The 14,874-nt window shown below is 37.1% G+C and overlaps 2 protein-coding genes across 5 annotated transcripts in view; one reads left to right on the forward strand and one right to left on the reverse strand.

The window, feature by feature from the left end:
* LOC142344786 (uncharacterized) overlaps positions 1-14,874 on the forward strand; it is a 188,127-nt gene that overhangs the window by 119,461 nt on the left and 53,792 nt on the right. For 2 of the 3 annotated variants that reach the window (XM_075396725.1, XM_075396726.1), the window contains exons 16-17: positions 11,712-11,735; positions 13,934-14,229. In XM_075396725.1, coding sequence (XP_075252840.1) covers positions 11,712-11,735; positions 13,934-14,229 — 320 coding nt within the window. The remainder of the gene's footprint in view (positions 1-11,711; positions 11,736-13,933; positions 14,230-14,874) is intronic. The other variant, XM_075396727.1, reaches the window with a different exon arrangement.
* Positions 6,223-8,546, reverse strand: LOC142344166 (uncharacterized). 2 transcript variants are annotated; one of them, XM_075395697.1, is made up of 3 exons: positions 8,387-8,546; positions 7,007-7,225; positions 6,223-6,474 (listed from the first exon to the last, which is right to left on the reverse strand). In XM_075395697.1, exons 1-3 carry the CDS (start codon positions 8,396-8,398, stop codon positions 6,403-6,405), a joined length of 303 nt encoding a protein of 100 aa, XP_075251812.1. In that variant the 5' UTR covers positions 8,399-8,546; the 3' UTR covers positions 6,223-6,402. The 2 variants fall into 2 exon arrangements, with proteins under 2 accessions (XP_075251812.1, XP_075251811.1); XM_075395696.1 differs by lacking the exon at positions 8,387-8,546 and adding an exon at positions 8,127-8,308.

Here is a 14,874-nt window from a genome sequence, read left to right on the forward strand (position 1 = left end):
GTTTTGGACCTATTTTCGAAACAATTATATTTAAAGGGATCAAATTTTGCCTTTGGGTTAAAAGCTTCAAGAGTTCTAGCAATGAGTTTATTTTTGTTAAGTTTGTTTGATTGTTTCAGTTTCTTTTTTGGTATGATTTTGTCTGTGTTTTGGCTGGCATTGTTGATCTGCTGGTCAGGCAGAGTATTTCTAAGTTTTCCAGTCAATTCTTTGGATTGTTTTTTAGGAATTGTCCTGCATGTTTTTTTATTTTGCTTTACCTTTTGATCACGTTTTTTATTTTACATAATTCACAATTTTCACGTTTGAATTTTGATTTTCTTTACTCACTGTTTCAGCTGAATGGATTTTAAATTTTTTCACGCATTCAATTACGCAACATGGTTAAAACTGTCAAAATCAAAAGATCAAAATTAAAAGAGACGGAATAAACCGATAAAGCCCGGATGTTAAGTCATGGAGAATATGGTTTTCGAAGTTCAATAGTGTTTCCTAGCTGAATTTGATATTAATTGCTCTCAAACGAAGTTTGTTGCAATTATATTAGTCCTGTCGGTCTTTTTTCTATGCGATTTTTCGCTTGACCAATTTTTCGTCTGACGCTTTTGACTTTTCGTCCTCAAAAACGGGATAAACAGGTAGCGCCAAAGGGAATTAAGTGCTCTTAGAGCCTTTCAGCTCTCTTTCAGCTCAAACTGTTTTGGAGACTTATAATTATGGTGTGAAGAGCGGTTCTAGAGGTTGAAGATCCCCCACCCAACTGATGACCCGCCCACTATTGCCCCCCACCCCCCCCACTGCGCTGTTGCCCCCCTTCTGACTGTTGCCACCCCCATTAGCATCCCCCCATGGCTACTGACGAACAACCGCTCGCTGAAAACACGCAAATTTATACAAATTTTCACAATTTTTTTCAAGCTTTTTGAAAATTTTTGTCATTTTTTGTAAAACTTTTGTCAAATTTTTGAGTTTTATCAACCCTAGATGTCAAGGAACCCACTGTATGATTTGATAATAGGTTACTGTACAGTTTCTAGTGGTAATAGAATGAGAATGGTTTCAACGTTTCAACTTCGCGAATTTTTGCAATTTTTGAAAAAACTTGGAAATGTTTTCAATGTTTTTGAAAATTTTTGTCGGTTTTTAGGTTTGTCCAGCCTCAAGAGCCAAGGAGCCTCCTTTAGAGTATGATAACAAGTTATTGTATAGTTTCTAGATGCAATGGAGTGTTTTTAAATTTTTTAACATTTACGGAGTTTAGCATTTTTTTGAAAAATTTTTGGCAATCTTCATGTTTTTTAAATTGTTCATAATTTTTTTAACGTTTTTCCAGCCTCAAGAACCAAGAAGCCTCCTTTGAGGTTTGATGCTAAGCTGCTGCTTAGTTTCTGGAGTTAATGGAATGGTTATCATTGTTTTAATGACTCGAGTTTTAGAAATTTTTTGATAATTTTTTATTTGAAAAATTTTTGAAAAATTATCATGTTCCAAGTGTATGGATCTTTATGAGCCAGTGAAACTGTTTAAGGCTTGAAATAGGCATACTAGATGATCTTTTGAGACTATGGAATGGTGTTCTGAAGATATTAATATCACGAATTTTAGCAAGATTTTGTTAAAATTTGCAAATGTTTTAAAAATTTTTGAATATTTTTGTCCTTTTCTGAGTTTAACGATCATTACTGGCCAACGAAGCTTTTTAAGTCTTGCAGATGGGGCACTTGACAAAAATCCAGAGCCAAAAAATGTTTGAACAGTTTGTAACTGCGAAATGTTGAAACTTTTCTTTGGAATTTTGTACTTTCAGTTTTTTTTCTGTAAGATTTAAATACTAACAAGTTTAGAAAACTTGAAGTTGTAGAGTCGAATCTCATCATGGAAAAAATTCGTAGCTCTCTCTCGCTCTCTCTGTGTTGGCTGGCGTTTCTTTCCTTCTCCTTCTCGCTCACGTTTAATCTCTCTCTCTCTCTCTCTCTCTCTCTCTCTCTCTCTCTCTCTCTTAATTCTTTTGTTGATGCCGCACTTCAGCGGCTGTTATGTGGCGTGATGTCATCGTCTATTACCCTAATATCAGGCCTCGTCAATCAGGCTAAAGCTAACCTCACTAAACAGTGGCTAGGTACTGACGAAGCCAACCGCTCGCCGGTCGTTTGAGAGCAATTCGCCCGACGTTAGTCAGTTATGTTTAAGCTTGTTAGTTTTCAGTTTAGAAACTGAATTAAGCAGAAACTAGTTTTTGACTGCAACTGAATCTGCACATCAAATTAGAACACTTTTTGAGACTAAAAGAAAAACAAAAAAGTTGGTCTATTTATCTTTTTTTTTCATAGCTGCACAACGATAGCTAGGTCCATTATTGGCCTTCTCCTGGTTTTTTTTATTTTGTTAAGATTTTTGTTTTAACCATATGGCGTCACAACCACTGGCAATATGGCGTCACAATTTTTGTTCATTCATGTAATATCAACTAAAGTGCGTGAGCGACGTCATTTTCACTCTTAGTTGAGCGAGTTTTTTGTTCATTCCCGTGATTAATTTTTTTGGTCGCACGTGACTCAGCTCACTTTCAAAAATGACTAACTCACTTTGAAATCGACTTTATTTGCATTCAAGGAGATAAGGTCTGGTGAATATGCGTCACCCTGAATGAGGGTTATTTGAGAGCAGCTAATAGAGGCAGCAATAACTTGTACAGATTCTTTATCAAAATATAACATCTCATCCTTTAATGAAAAGAGTAGTTTTTTGGTCTTTTGTCCTGTTTTTTGTTAGACTGCAGATCTACGCAGCCATTGTGGCTATTTTCTAGCAATCTGCGAGCTATGTTTTTCTGTTTCAATCCCGATGTGCATCAAGCGCCTCAACGGTTGCTTTTTTCCGCCAATATGCTGGCTATGTTATGAAGGTCGGTTCTTAATCTTATGAGTGTGATCCTCCTCAGTCACTCCCCACACACGCGCACACATCCAACTCCGCCATTCCCTCTGTCCAACCACGTGCGATCTCAACCCAGTCACCCCCTTAACGCTTGACAACCTCAACGCTTGACCCCCCACCAATGCTGGACCCTCCAACGCTTGAAACCCCCTGGGACTCCCGTTTTGCTCAACCCCCACACACCCTAATGCTTGCACCAGCTAGCTGATAACAAAGCCAACTGCTTGTCCTTCGTTTGAGAGCAATTCGCCCGACATTAGTGGGTTATGTTTGAGGTATTCGAGCACTCATTTCAAAATTTGACCTCAGGTTATTCTGTTTTTAGTGGTCGCCGTCAGCCTCTCAATGGCTATTATTTAGGCAGGCGCTCTCCATTTTTGAAATCCGAAGAATTTGAATTGTGTTGGGGCGCTGTCTTTCTGTCTTTTTGAAAGATCTGTTTTCTCATTTTTATGATTTTTGAAGTAATGTGATGATTTTGGTCACGCCGAAACAGGAAATGGAGACAAGAAAGGAGTGGTTTTGCGGTGTGAAATGGTGCACTTAAATTTCTATGTTTATATTTAGATTTACCTTTTGATCACGTTTTAACAGATCACGTTTTAACTTTCGTCATCCATTGTTTCAACTGAGTGGGTTTTAAATTCTTTCATGCATTTTTTTACGCAATAGAGTGAATACCTTCATAGTCAAAATAACAAAATCAAAAGAAACGGGATAAACTGATAAAGTCCGGTCATTGAGTAAAAGTGCATTAGGTTATCAAATTTCATTCAAGCAGTTGCTTGCTGGCATTAGTAATAAGCTTAATGGCCTTGAGTTTGGATGCTGATTGAAGTGTAATTTTAGAATCTAACCGAATTAGCAGAAGTTGCACACCATTTTAGAACACTTTTTGACACATAGAAAATTTCAGTCAATTTCTGTCTCTTGTTTTTAATAGCCGCGGAGCGATAGCGGCTATTATTGGGGACATCGTGGTTTTTTATAATCCAAAGAATTTGAATTGTATTGGGGCGCTGTCTTTTCACACATTTTCATGATTTTTGAAGTCAAATTGGAGTAGGGATTTTGGTCACGCCGAAACAGGAAGTGGAGCGAAAAAACGAGTGGTTTTGTGGCGTGGAATTTTTTGCTCATTTTTTGCTTATTTTCAAACAGAGTGAGAAAACGGCCTTTGAACAAAAATTCGCTTTCTCGCTAGTGGTTTTTTGTTCACATGCGGCAATTTCACTTTGATTTTTACTGTTTTTTCGATTTTTTGGATCAGATTTTTTTCTAAATGGTTTTCCAATCCATTCATAGTCCTTGTCTAGGTCTAGTTTTTCGTTTAGTCAATGAAAATTCTTTGAATTGTACGTCATGACTTGTCCTGCTATGTTTTTTTAATTCGTCGTCTCCATCGATGATTCTTACGACCTGCCTTCTTGGAATTGACTTTTTCAATTACTTCAGTGACTTCTACTGCTTTGCAGTTAAAATTTGTGTACGTGACGTCAGTTTTGCTTTTAGGTCAATTGCGTGACTTACCTCACACAAGAGTGACTTCTGAACTCACTGATTGAACTTTAAATTTTCTGAACATTTACTAGTTAATAGTGGGCATCTAAGTAGTGCCAAACGTATATGCCCTAATTCTTTACTAATAGAGTCTTGAGTTTTGATATCGAATTTTAATTTTTAAAATGCTCCGTTAAGGTTTTTGCCTTATAGAGCGTATGTGTGTCATAAAATTGACAGTCCGAATAGAACCCAAAAAGTTTAGTGGTCTATTAAAAGACTGGTGGTCGATCTGTCTATTTTATTCCTTTAGTTGTTTCAATTCAGAAGGCCACAAGCGTCTATCCCGGCTATTTTCCGGCAATCTGCAGGCTATGTTTCTTTTTTTTTTAAATCCCGATGTGCTTCAGGCTTGTCAAGGGCTATATATTTCTGGGCTATATATATATTACTAGATATATTCACTAGATTACCGAGTTGGTGTTATGTGCTGCCTGATATTAATTTTTTGCCACCAGATAGTGATTTTAGTTTTCATGTACTGTTTTTAAACACTTAAAGAATATTATTTGATTTTCCATTTTTCTTATTTTATCTAGAAACAAAGGCTATGTGGGTTTTCTTTTCTAATTTTATGTTGAGAAGTGAAAGTATTTTGGTTGTTTTTGTAAGTAGTTTGTTTTTTACACAAACTTTGGACCCCCTTTTCATTCCCCTCCTGGTTCACTGCCTCTTTATTCTGTTTCGCACAGAAAAATAAACTTTTTGCAGAAACCTAATAAAAAATTCTTTTAAGTTATGGGTGATCTAATTTTTGTTTTCATTCACGATTTTAACGGCTAAACTCAATTAGCGGGAGCTTAAAACTCAACTTTAAATGAAGAAGCCGCAATAGTCGGTTTAATTTTTAGTGGCCGCGAAGCGATAGCGAGGCTATTGGGTTTTTTGTGGTTTTTAATGAAATATTCAACGAAGTCGAAGTTTATTGGGGCATTGTCGATTTTGAGGTTTATTACAATTTGATGCTTTTTGAGGTCAAATTGCAGTGTTGATTCTCTGTGATTTAAAAGTGGAGGAAAAGTGATTTGTTTTATCGATGATGGTTTTTGTTCATTTGCGGTAATCTGGTTTGTTATTTAGTCAATGAGATTTCGTGGAACTGTAGTTCAGGGCTTGCCTTTGGTCATATGCTTTTTTTTGAAATTTGGTTTGAAATTGAGTAGAATTTGAATTGAGAGTTTTTCGGAAGTTTCAAGCAATCTTTGTTAACGTGTCTTTTTATGCAAAATTTGTGCTTGAATGTTTTGTTCTAGAACATTCTTTTGATTTCTCATTCTTTTGAATTTAAATCTGTCGCTGAAATAAAACCGATTAGGTACCATGACAAAACATAGCCTTTGTTGGGATGAGGATAATGTCTTTGACTCCTATCTGAGAGGTCCGCGGTGCGAACCTCTCTCCAGTCAGAAGTTTTGGCACCCTAAAAGTTTCTCTAATTTATGTACCTTTCTAAATTGTTTGCTCCGCCAGTCGTTAGAGAGCAATTCGTCCGGTGGTAGTTGGTTTGTTTTTCTGAGGACCTCTTTTTTACGGCTAGTTTCCGTCTATATTTTTCTGCCGGCTATGTTTTTCCAGCTCAACTCCTAATAGCTGTCTATAACTCTAGAGAGTCATTTGACCCGAAGTTCTACAATTAGAATTGAGCCGCGCGTGTCATTTGATTTGAGAGCAATGCGTTCGACGTTAGTAGGTCCAATTGGATGAGCTCTAATTATTTGTTGAAAATTGTAGGAAACGAAAAGCATTAATTGTAAATGTAATTTTCTGAAGTAAACTGGAGAATGCATGTGCAATAAATTTGAATTAAGTTTTAATTATGGGTCTGTTCTTGTTTGAGATTTAGCGAATCGGAAGTTGTTGCAGTTTGTATTGGAGAGTTTTTACGTTCTTGGTGCAATCTTTTGTTCACAATTTCGCCAAGTGATGAGGTGTCTGAGCTTCCTTCATGTTTCGCCTCTTGATTCGTTCGTAACGCACCTGAAATGGTAACTCACAATAGTCCTTGCTAATTTTTTGGTCACTCTTTTTATCTGTACGACAATGCTATTATGTACTTAAAAAATTGAACATGAATAAACGTTAACGTTGAAATAATTAGTTCGGTGATTTGATTTTATGGGTGAAATAATATTAAATGCCTGCAGGCAATTTTAAATTTTTATAATTTAAGCTTACTTGTTTTAAAAAAGGCAAGACTCAAAGTCTGGTTTAAGATTACCCAAAGTTGGCCATTGTAAACTAACTAACAAACGGAGTTTTCTCCTTTCTGGGAATTGCTGACTTTGTCTTTCAGTCAAACAAACCACTCCTGGTTCTTCATGAACCGATATTGCGTTGTTGTTCTCTATGACGAAGGCTACTGGTTTTAAAATTGCTTGCAATTTTACGACGCTAACGCTTATCACGTTTGCTCTATTATTTCAAATCAAGTTCTGCTCTTCTTATCACGTTGCTCAAGTTATTGGTCCATAATTAACCTTGCTAGATAATAAGTGATAGATTACCATACCTGGTTACTATAGTCTTCTGAAGTGATGTAGAATGCCAGTGCATTGTATGCAACGAATATGACTAATGATATCACACAGAGGGCAGTTCCCATCAGAGTAGTCGAAGTGCCGTCCTCCTCTGCATAGTTGGCCAGATAGACCACTCCCACTAGCACTATAATAGCCAGGGAGTAGATTGGAACTGCCAGCAGAAGCAGAATCCAGCAGAATGTCTCACCCTAGAACAGATTAGATAGAACAAACTAGATAGTGAAAAGAACATCTTAACGGTTTTTTGGAGCAATTTGGGATCTTTTCCGTTGTTGCCGACTGAAATACGTGGCTGGAAAATATACTGGGAAAGATTCCAAATTTGTTAGTGCATTTGTTGGTTTGCATAAGGGAATATGGTACCAGGCTAGATCTGTTACTAAGTTTGTCTCCTAGAAGTTAGTGGGTGCTAATTTGATACTGGGTTGCATCTCACCCTATGAAGTAAATCCCTGAATTTCTCATAGTTATAATGAAAAGTTATTAAACGGTCGTGTACACGTTCTTCTCCTGGGTCCTTCAAAAATTCTTCCAAAAATTTCAAGAATTCAAGTTTTCTGTCAAGAATTTTGTGAAAAATTTTATTTAAAGGCGGATGGAAGGAATGTGGAGAATGTTTTCTTTTCCATGCGCTAGAACATGAGAATTTATTAGTTTTGAGTTACAAAATTGAATTGACAAAATTTTAGTTCACGGAAAAGGGGACAGATCCGAAAGATTTTTGACTATTCAGCTTTAGAGATTTTACGACTAAACGGTTTTTTCACTAGTTTTGTGGAAAAAATTGGCTGAGTTCGTCTGTATTAATTAGTCTGATCCAATACACAGGCCGACAAGGCTCTTGTTGTTGCCACCTCCCCGGGCCCCCTCCACCATGTAAACTCTTGAAGTTAAAGATGCTGTTACCAACATGACCTTGACAATTGAACTCCCGCCACAGCTCAACAATGATGAGACAAAAAGGGGACATTTACACACGTGATCGTAACGATGCTTGGATACAAAAGCTCTGATTTATTTGTACCATAAAATAGTTACTCTTTTTTCGCTAACTGAACACTGGGCTTCGCCAATAGATGTAATACTTGCCTTAATATTCCGCAAAAAATTGCTACAACAGGAACTCATTATTGGGAGATGTGAAATTCTCTAAATGTAACTCAGGACTTGAGATGAAAACCAGCTGTGTAACGGATAGCAAATAGAACAAATTGATTATGTTGATACGCTAATATGGCACCAGTATAGTTTCCAAAATCAAACAGGATTTGTATTGTGTATGTGTATTGAACGTATGGGCATTGTATGTGTTGCATGTACAAGGGAAGATAGAGTGTTTGCATTCGTACCTTAACATTCATCGTTGCAGCTCTTTTGAATGGTAGTTCTATTCAATGGTTCTACAATTGGTTGAAACCGTTTTGCTTTTCTGTGTCAAGCTGTGGTATTCAAACTTTGTCGAAGACAAATAAGCTTCAGCAAATTTAAACTTGAAGCTGGTAAATATTGCAATATTTGATGAAGTATGTGTGATTTGATTGAGGGCATTTATTTGACTCTCGTTAATTTCTGAATGTGATCAAATCTAACATGAAGTTATGTCAAAAATGGTCCCTGACATACCAGCAATTCAACATTGCTAAACATGTAAAACTAGCCATCTTTAAGACACAGTTCAGTGTTCTAGTTCTATTGCCGTTAGAAGACTAATTTTTTCGAAATTCAGCTTTTTCCTATAGCAAAAATTATCAATAAGGGAAGCTATAATTGCAGGCCTACCTTACTTTTCAAAAGGATTGGAGTGGGCAGCCAGCTGTCTGCGGAAATGAACCATAGTATTTCAATTTTAGGCAGTGGTGATGCATTATATCTGAATTGTAAATTTAGTTCAATGATGTCCATGATAGGATCATGATATTATGATTAGGAGCGATGGCTGTGTACAAACGCAGAAAGTCATGCAACAAGCAGTATTGTATCATATGTCATTTGATTGTGTTTTCTTGCATCTAGACAAACTATTCATATCAACTACATAATGTGGAACAAATTCCAGTTTCTCCTGCCACTGACATTTTATGGCAGTCCGTTTCTTGTGAATTAATATTTTTCAATAGGCGCAAAGCGATAGCGTGGGATGTTATTGGCCTTCTCTTGATTGTTTACGACTCAAAGAGGAGGATTGGTTTTCTTAAGGTTTTTACGACTCGAAGTCTATTGGTTCTCTTGAGATTTTTGTCTACCGGAACTACTTTGAATACTTTGTTCAAGCAGCGTTCTGACTTAAAAGCAAAGGTGAGTAAAGTTGCTGCGTGAACAACTTTTTCTGAGCGAGAGAAGTTTTTTCGTTCGCTGCTTTGAATGAATGACTTTTCGGCTTTCAGAGAATGGCGCATATGAAGAAAGTCGTGTTTCGTTGCATTAATATGCAATCTTCTGGAATTGATACAGTGTTTTTGGTAGCCTATCAGCGTTTCAAGTGCAAAATCAGATCATATTTCTCATTTTTTTGTGAATTTTTTGGCTTTTTTTGCTTTCATTTCTTTAATTTTGGATCTTTTAGCGGAGTTTTTTTAACCAATTTATATGGCAACCTCCCTTTGATAATTCGTGCATTTAATGCCTCTTTTAAATTAAGGTGTTTTTGTTCTATAAAGTTGTACTCATACTATCTCGACTTTGCTTGTTTTTGTCTGTATTTGGATTTGATTTGCTAGAGCAAGGCTTTCTGTGCACCTTCATTGATTGTCATTTCCTTTTGATAGTTAATATCTGTCAAACTAAGTTTGGAGCAATTATATTAGTCCTGTGGTCTTTTTTGATGCGATTTTCCGCTTGACCAATTTTTCGTGTGACCCATTTGAAGTTTCGTCCTCACAAGCAGGATAAACAGGTAGCGCTTTTTTGAGGAGACAATTTCACGGTGTGAAGTGAAGTTCTTTGAACCCCGCCCCCGCCCCAATACCCCCTCTCAGCACTCTTACTGTCCACCCTCCTCCACCTATCGATTTGAACCCCCCTCTCATCTAGCTTTTGTAAAAATACCCTCATTGCTTAACCACTTCCGCCTTTCTCACCTCTCTCTCTCACACACGCACGCACGCACGCACACACACACACACACACACACACACACACACACACACACCGGTCACCCCTCTATTGATAGCACCCCTAAGCCCAAGCTGGCTACTACCTAAGCCAACCGGTGACCGGTCGTTTGAGAGCAATTCGCCTGACGTTATTTGGTTATGTTTTTTAGTTTTTTTTTCGGTCCACGTCAGTTTATTCCATTTTTTAACTGCAATAGCGTTGAGCTATGCCAACCTATTTCTGGCCTTCTCTTGGAAGATATTTTTTCATAACGCCAAGCTCAGCTCAAATTTGTTCTGGTCATTCGTCCATGCAATTTTGAGTGAATTGCTTGTATAGCGTCGGAGAGTTTTTTGTTCTTTTTTGCGTGATTGTTTACTTGCTAATGAAAGTCGGATCTATTCCGTTTGTGCCACTTAGTACGTTATGCTCCCACTAGTTAGAGCACGTGTTTTTACATGGTAAATCATTTGTGAAAATATGGCACCGGCGTATGGGGTGTGCAAATAATATGCACCCACTAAACGGGGGGGGGGGGGGCACAAACGGAAAAAATCCTGAAAATCTTGTGGCGAAAGTGGGCTCCTTCCCATCAGAGCCCCGCACCTTAGTGACCAGACAGACAACCTATATTCCCCCATTCCGCCCCAATTATGGTAAACATACCGTGGTTGGGTCTGTAATGGGAATGGGTCTGTAATGGGAAAAGGATCTTATCCGTTTGTCCCCCCCCCCCCAGTACGTTATGCACCCCCCCCCCCCCCCCCACACACACACCCGTTACAGAGCACGTGTCATTACACAGTAAATCATTATGTAAAAATTATGGCACGTGCGTCTGGGGGGGGGGGGTACAAATAATATGCACCCACTGAGCTGGGAGTGGGGTCACAAACGGAAAAGATCCTGGGAAGGACCCCGAAATTTTGGTTGTTTACAATTTTCATACATTTTTTGTTCTCGTCATTATTGAAAAATGCGGGATAAGTGTAAGAAGCTTTTTACTGCTGCTTTTGTGCTGCCTCTATGTGCGTGATTTTTTTATGTTGAACTAATTGGAGATGAGTTTTAAGATTGAATGGTTTGATAAGTTTTTGTTCCCAAATTAACTGGCTTCCAGATGATTTGTATCGCCAATTTTATGGTCAATCAAGGATGCTCTAAGCCCTTTCAAGTTCAATAACGCTGTATTGAAAAATTACGAAAAATTATTTCAGTTTAAATAAGTATTATGTTACATCAGCAACTCCATCAACTCTGTCTGCTGCTATATTATATATAATACAGCTCGTTAATCTATTTGGGCAATCTGTCTGATATGTTTTCATGACGGTTGTACGCCAACGTTGGCTCTTTTTTTAATTACTCCCAAGTAATTTATGCGCGATTTCTTTGGCTGTGGTGAATCACTTGATGGTATAGTATTATTAATTTGTCTTCGCACGTGTTTGTGTTTTGTGTTTGATTTCTTAATGCAGGAATTTTTTTAAGATTTTGGTTGACTCAAATGTTATTGTGAAACGATGTTTCAAAATCAAGAATTTATTTCAATCGTGTGTAGTTTGAAGAAGTTAATTTTAGAGTTATACTACCTACACTAAAGAGGTATGGTTTTATTCTTCATGATTGTACTTTTCAAAAAGTTTTCATCCAAGTGGTGTCTTTTTATTTCTTAGCTGAAAATGTTTTTAATCAAAATTGATGGATTTTTAAAAACGAAATATAGGTTGGAATGAGACAAACCAATCACTGTTGCATTCCCCTTTTGGTTGTGAATTAATGTTCGTCTTTTGTACTGTTGGTTCTGAGATTTTGTTGTCTGTATGACCACTGTTTTAACTTGATTCGTCTCATTTTTCGATAGTCGATGCTAGTTTTTGTCTATATGGTATTTTGCCACTCTTTGCTGACTGTCGTTTCTGCTTATTAATTCAATTAGTGTTCAATATAAAATATAATTATCTAGGTGCATCATATCCACCTTTGTGATCATATCTAGGTGGTGATCATGTCCCACCATTGCCCATCATATCCCCTGCGTGGTTTTTTACACGTGTTCACAACTATTCGTTCGTTTGGGAGCCCTTCCGATCATTTCAACCATTTATGACATTTATATGAAATTCTAATCCATATTTTGTCATTTTGCCATTTGAGACGCTTTCTTCGTGCCTGTGCATTCTAAACAAAATTTTGTGTTCTTTCTTTTTTTTGCTGCTTTTAGTGATTTTTTAGTTCGGTCCATATTCGTTTTTTTTTCCGTTCTTGACACAATATTTTAATAAATCTGATTGTTGGCAGGTCTCATCGACTTTTTAATGAGGCAGAAATTCAACTATTTAATGGTACCAGTTTGTAGCTAATGGTTTTGAGCTTTGACACTATCCGTTAAAAAAATTTAACGGAAGTTTTGATTGTTTCCTGCATTTAATAATAGCAGCCGTCAGCCTCTCAATGACTATTATTTAGGCGCTCACTAACTGTTCAAACTGAATGATTTTACAATTCTAACACTCATTGAATTTTTCAGTTTTTGTGAATGCGGTCTAGATCAAAAGAGCCAAATTAAAAGAAACGGGAGTGACCGATAAAGCCCGGTCAGTAAGTCGAAGTGCATTAGGTTATCAAAGTTCATTAGAGTGATTGCTAGCTGGCATTAGTACTAAGCTTACTAGACTTCAGTTTAGAAGCTGAATTAAGTGTATTTTTAGAATCTAACTGACACTGCACAAATTAGAACATTTTGTGACACCTAAAAATTTCTTGACAATTTTTATCTCCTTTTTTCTTTTTCTGTTTCAATCTCGGTTTCCGTTAAGCAGGTCCAAGGCAGCTATTTTCCGGCAATTATCTGGCCATCTTTTTCACTGTTGTTACTTTATTCATTTGTTATAATTGTAGAAGTGGATTTATACTTTTTAATGAAAGATAACTTTGTGGTCGAGGATTTTCACGTTTTTGATGACTTTGAAGCTACATTCGTAAAAATTGAGTTTTGGCAAAAATAAAGTTTTTGTTTTTATTTTGTTGGTGAGTCTCATAAAATTGGTGATTGTTGTCTAAGGTACTGTTGCATGAACTTTACTCAATAAGTTCCCGAATGTAGTGGCTAGACAGTTAGTTTTTGTTTGAGTTAGAGTTTTTGGTTTTTTTTTCATTTTGTAGATATTTACTTGTAGCTTATTGAACATTTTGCGTGAAGTATTTTTGACGTTTCGAGTCTAGTTTTACTCTTCTCTCCTGCTCAAAGTGATTTTAGACGTAGCAATTTAGGCAGAGCAATTTAAATAGAACACGAGTCAATACCGAAAAACTAAATCAATTGAAACGCTTTAAACCCATTGTCACGCCGATTTCGTGCCTCGTAGTTTCGCAGTATTTTCCTAAAATATCCCTAATTAAGTCATAATTTAGGGCGTTAGTCGGTTATGTTTAGTGCTTTCATTGCAACCTCTCTTGCAATCAATCTGCAATTGAACCCTATAGCTAGCGAAACATGCTAGAGAAGTATTGAACTCGCATGCTGTTCGGGAGCTATTCGTCCGAACGCTCATATAAGAGGGACTGAATTTCATGTCTTTCAAATGATCGAACCATGGTTTAATTAGCAACTTCGTCAGGCCTGGTACTTACTTCTCGAATTTATCATTAGCACCTCGACTTTGCGTCCAAGCTAAAGCAAAGCGCTTTTCAATTGCATTGTTTTTACTATCTTAATTACAATTGACCGCTTTGTAACTGATTTCAGTGAGTTGAGTGGAGTTTGAAAAGTTATCGCAATTACATGTGTGATGTGTGCTTAGATATGTGTGTACGCCATGACACCCACACCTCAATATTCCTACAAACTGTTGTCCAACATTGAATTCCAAATCACGGTTGACCAGCCTAAGTTGTACATCCCTCCTTACTGCCAACAGTTGGAGTTGCACGAGGGCGTGAAAACGTGCAGTATTCCTGTGAGGAACTGTGTCCAGAAACACTTGTCGGTCACTGTGAGGTGTAATAACCCGGCATTTGCGGTCAATCCTGTTGAAATGGATATTCTCCCATTCACAACTCTTCCTGTGACTATAACCTATGATCAATCTGATCAAAGGTAGGGTTGCATTCATTTTATAAAATGGTCATCTTCAGTCACAAATTGACACATTTTGTCGAATTAAAACTATTTTATGAAACTGGATTTACATTAATAGACGATAATTTTAACTGCGAAGTTCCATATCGTGATTATGTTTGATTTCATGTTAAGTCAGTGGTTTTTGTTGTCTTGTGGCGGATCGATTCTGTTTGCTCCAGGATCTGATCTGCTTAGGTATTGAACAGGTAGAAGATTTTAAAAGTCAGCATGAGATCAGTTGGTAATGCTATTCGTGAAATGACATCTAATTCAATAAGCAGTCCAATCGAATATTCCCATTATATTGTAAAAATGTTGTTCTAATGATTCATTATTTGCTTGTTTGTTTTCAAGCTGCCTTTACATCTCTCGTGGTAAGTACACCACCAAATCACTGCCTTGCATTATTAGACTAGCTTCCAATTATATCACTGAAGAACTCACGAACTAACACTTTGTGCACATTTACTGTAATCCTCTTAATCTTCGCCATCATGTCATGTTTATCAATCGGTAGAGGGAGTTTTGTATTGGCTATTGGAACTAACTTTAAGGACTGAACCTTAAAAAATGTCAAGTATCAACTTTGTTCAGCTTCTTAAACAATTGTTACCGGGACCC

The sequence above is a fragment of the Convolutriloba macropyga genome, chromosome 8, assembly GCF_964194025.1.
Source record: "Convolutriloba macropyga chromosome 8, txConMacr16.3, whole genome shotgun sequence".
NCBI lineage: Eukaryota > Metazoa > Xenacoelomorpha > Acoela > Convolutidae > Convolutriloba > Convolutriloba macropyga.

Bases quoted from the DNA above. Each gene is read 5' to 3' on its own strand.
- LOC142344166 (XM_075395696.1), bottom strand. From the start codon at position 8,165: ATGAGTTCCTGTTGTAGCAATTTTTTGCGGAATATTAAG. The intron at 7,226-8,126 runs GCAAGTATTACA...AATCTGTTCTAG, and splicing joins ATTTTTTGCGGAATATTAAG to GGTGAGACATTCTGCTGGAT. The intron at 6,475-7,006 runs GTATGGTAATCT...TTACCATTTCAG, and splicing joins CAGAAGACTATAGTAACCAG to GTGCGTTACGAACGAATCAA.